General features: G+C 40.8%; 1 protein-coding gene across 1 annotated transcript; it reads right to left on the bottom strand.

Moving 5' to 3' along the window:
- Positions 1-352: 352 nt before the first annotated feature.
- Positions 353-2674, bottom strand: LOC122001718 (trihelix transcription factor ASIL2-like). Its single transcript, XM_042556608.1, has 2 exons — positions 1617-2674; positions 353-673 (listed from the first exon to the last, which is right to left on the bottom strand). Exons 1-2 carry the CDS (start codon positions 2488-2490, stop codon positions 660-662), a joined length of 888 nt encoding a protein of 295 aa, XP_042412542.1. The 5' UTR covers positions 2491-2674; the 3' UTR covers positions 353-659.
- Positions 2675-4062: the final 1388 nt, after the last annotated feature.

Below are 4062 nucleotides of genomic sequence, written 5' to 3'. Positions count from 1 at the left end.
ACCCAAGCATGAACAACCTAACACAAATAAAACAAACTCAAGCTCAGATTGTAGTACCATTTATGTTGAGTTCAGCCCAATTCATTATCCAAGCATCAACTCAACTAGTGACGGACCTGGGCAAGCCGCCAAATCCATGTTTTTTTCTTTGTGGTGTCTCTCCCACAAACCTTCGAACAACGCTAGTGTGCTCTTCACCTAAGCCATCACAAAGTATCACTAATCCATTAATTGTTTTTTCTAGCGATGGACCTGGCGAAGACATATATAAGGTGATTTTTCTTTGTGGTGTCTCCCACAAACCTTCAAGGAGCTGCTAGTGTGCTCCACTTGGGCCATCACAAAGTGTCACTAAAAGGAAAAATAAGCCAAGGACTTCAATCCGGCAGTTAGCATTGCATAGTTTACACAGACGACCAGTTTATCACTTGAGAGGAAATGGAAGAGCAAATAAATGAAAGAAAAACAAAACCATCCTCAAAATAAACACGATATGAAGGAACCTAATCTGGACAGACAACTGTTTTGCTACGTTCGGCGGAGAGCAAGTTGAGTTGTTCATCTCCTGCTGCTTACTAATGGAGCTAAAGGGCATCCACAACACATTAAGAAGCCGCCATGGTGCAGCAACCTTTTATCCTCTTCTCCTTAGTGGCGGATTAAGAGTAACTGTCTGGAGAAAGAAAGAAACTAAACTAATCAAAAGATTTGATTTGGCATGTATGGATAAATTCATCAAATGATCTAATTAATGCTTTACAAAAGCAACAATTAGAAGCAGTTAACTAGATAAATATATAGGTTTTCTACATTAAAATTTCAGTCTGAGATGAACATATTAAGTATTGATCTGATCCATAAATGTCTAAGAAAGGGATAAATACATTCATTGAAAGCATACGGAGCCTTAACACTTGAGATTAGAAAAACATTAATCCACCAAATCTGTTGCCATCAATATATCCTGGCTATTCCATATGCTAAAGAACAAGAAGTTATAACAAACAACTTGAATAAGCTGTTTGAATAATATCATTCACGAGCACCATTGTTTCCAGAAGATATAAAAGCATCTGGCACTGGTCTCAATCCTAGACCGGAAGGATTAGGTACCAATGACAAAATTGTATGAACTTGTGATAAAACATTAAACTGTGCATTGGTAACATGATGGTTTACCCTCAAAAATTAAGCAAGAATGAAAAACTTTCTCATGCAAGAAATAGTTAGTTCAATCTCTTAATAAGACTTTGCAAACTGCTTTCAGCCGTTGTGCTACTGGTGTTGATGGTTTGAAAATGAGGCAAGCTGTACATCTATGCTCCACTAATAGTTTATGAAAGGTTCAGAACAAAAGGTACCAGAAGAATTCCAAAATGAAAATTGGAGTACCAATGAAACGAGCACAACAAAATTATAGTAATGGTGGTCCTAAGAAAATAAAATGAAAAACTTGGATGAGTTCATGACAAGAATTTAGGATTGAGCACCAATTCAGACGTGGAAAAAGATAATCTAGTGCTCCGACGTATATGAGTTATTATGAGTATTGACTAAAATCAAAGGATTGGTACAAATGAACTATGGATTAATGGAAGAACAGAACAATCCCTTACCAGTGTCAGATCGCTTGGCTCGCTTAATCTTGGCAAGCTGCACCTGCGAATCCACTACGATCTGCATCTTCTGGAACTCCAAGGCCTTGGCAAACTCCATCCGCTGCTTTTCCAATTCGATCATCTGTCTCTGCTTTGACTCCTCCACTCTCTCGTATATCTCCGCAAACTTCATGATTGCCTTAGCCAGTTCTCGAATTCCGCTGCCCTCTTCCTCCCTCTCCCTTTTCAGACCTCTTCCAGACCTTGAGGATGACCTCGATAGCGAGCCAGATCGCTCCTGCTCCTCTTCTTCCTCGTCCTCGTCGACATCGTCATCATCTTCTGTAGCCGCTGCAGCCGCAGCAGCAGCAGCAGCGCGCCTGAAGAAAGGGTTGTCCACAGCAGAGGAGGCGACGGAAGTACGCTTTTTCTTCGTCTCCGCCGGTCGCACGGCGGAGGCGACGGCCAAAGCGGAACCTTTCCTATGGAAAGGGAGCGCCAGAGCAAGCGGCGGCGACCCGGATTGCTTCTTCGACGTCGGAGGCGGGGCAGATCCGACGAGGGCGTCGAGCCGGGAGAAGAAGGGCCACTGGCTCTCGCCGCTGCCGGCGACCCGGGACTTCTCGACCTTGTATTTCTTCTTGAGCGTGTCGATCCGGTTCTTGCACTGGACGTCGGTGCGGGATGGTCGGCGGCCAGCGCCACGGCGGGAGTTGACGGCGTCGGCGACCTCCTGCCACTGCTTCTGGCGGAGATTTCCGCGGTTGAGCTCGATGTAGCGGTCTCCCCAGGCGTCAACAAGCGAAGACGTCTCGCCCTCGCTCCAGCAGTCCTCTCGGTAAGGCATCGCCGGGTTCGGCGGCCTCGTCGCCGAAGCTTCCCTCTTCTCCATCTCCACGATCGGCTCCTCCTCCTCCTCTCCTTTCTCTCTTTCTCGATGTCGGCGGTGGAATCGAGATCTCTAGGGATTGAATTAAATGGTGGTCGGCGTTAGGGTTAGGGTCGACGATGAATGGGAGACCGATAGAGAGGCGGTCGGAAGGCGCCGGCTCAGGGACAGGAGCGCGTGCGAGACACGTGTTGGCGCTGGGGGGATCGATGGAGATCATATGGCCGTTGGTTCTCCGACCGCGGCCGTGCGCTGATGTCTGTATGTTAATTAATATAATTCAAGGGCTTTTTTGCTTAATGAAAACTTATTGTTTCTATTTTCCTTCTCTAAAATATAAAAATAAAAGATAGAATAATTTATTAATATTATAATTTAACAATAAAATAAAAATATAATAATAAATACAACAATAAAGTCTATATGTATATTTATTAGCATTTATAACTTGCACGAGTTCTAGGCAGATCGTTTTCATTAATTAAAGAGATTAATGATGGCAATTAAGAACACTAATGTTCATATAGATTATTGTTATTTTTGGTATTTTGCTCCCTTGAAAAGGGTTAGGATGATTAATCCTCAAAATTAGTAATCTTAATCTTGCATTTTCTGTTTTGATCCACCGTTTATGTAAATTTGCAATAGTTCAAAAAATAAAAAAATACATAAATCAAGGATGACATTTATCTTGATACTGAAACTTAAATAAAAAATAAACACGTGATGTGGAAATTCTAAAATATATTGGAGAAAAATAGTAGAGAATTAAATGAGCATCCACAATCTTCCAACGAGGAAAATTTTCAATTTACCTCTCGCAAACCATGTTTTTGGAAATGCCCTCTAACTTTTGAGAATTGTTAATATTGAAAATTATTTGTAATTGGTTTACTTAGCCGTAGCCATGTTTGTTGTTGGTAGTGACCATGTTTCAAGTCTACTATATATTTCCATGAGCTTATCTCATGTTTAATTTTACCAAACAAAGTTACTTTCATAGAAAGCTAGAGATTTTGAGGTGGTAAAAGAAACCCTTATCTCATGTTGTTGTCTAAATTTATAATTATCCTAATTCAATAGCTAGAGATTTATTAAAGAGAGATATTGAGATTATATTCAAATTCAATAGCTCTAGATCAATTATCCTAATTATTAAAGAGAGATTTATGCTTTGATCTTTGTAGAGATTTTTTTTTTTTTGATAAAACATAAAATTATCGTCTCTCATTTATATCCACTCACTCACTCCTCTAGTAACACTATAGAACTTCATAGCGTCTTCTCGAGGCGGTACAGGAGTTATGACATAGAGTATTGTCATATTAAGTCATGGAATTAAAATTTGACATGTTCGGACATGTCTTCCCCATACTTTTATCATTGCACTATGTGTTAGCTTAGGAGCAAATTGATGAGGACATTAGAGATGAGCAAATTAACTTTTTTTACCACACTGTAGAACATCACTCATAGCAAACAATAAGAGAACGGATGCCAAGGGCACGAGAAACCAATGAGCTAGGCCGAAGCAAATTGCAAACCAATTGTTCTATGGTGCTAGCACAAACTCAC

Source organism: Zingiber officinale, chromosome 7A, assembly GCF_018446385.1.
Source record: "Zingiber officinale cultivar Zhangliang chromosome 7A, Zo_v1.1, whole genome shotgun sequence".
Taxonomy (NCBI): domain Eukaryota; kingdom Viridiplantae; phylum Streptophyta; class Magnoliopsida; order Zingiberales; family Zingiberaceae; genus Zingiber; species Zingiber officinale.
Note: the sequence above shows the minus strand (reverse complement) of the source record. Positions and strands in the feature narration are given on the sequence as shown.

Excerpts from the sequence above, each read along its gene's own strand:
- LOC122001718 (XM_042556608.1), bottom strand. The coding sequence starts at position 2,490 with ATGGAGAAGAGGGAAGCTTCGGCGACGAGGCCGCCGAACCCGGCGATG.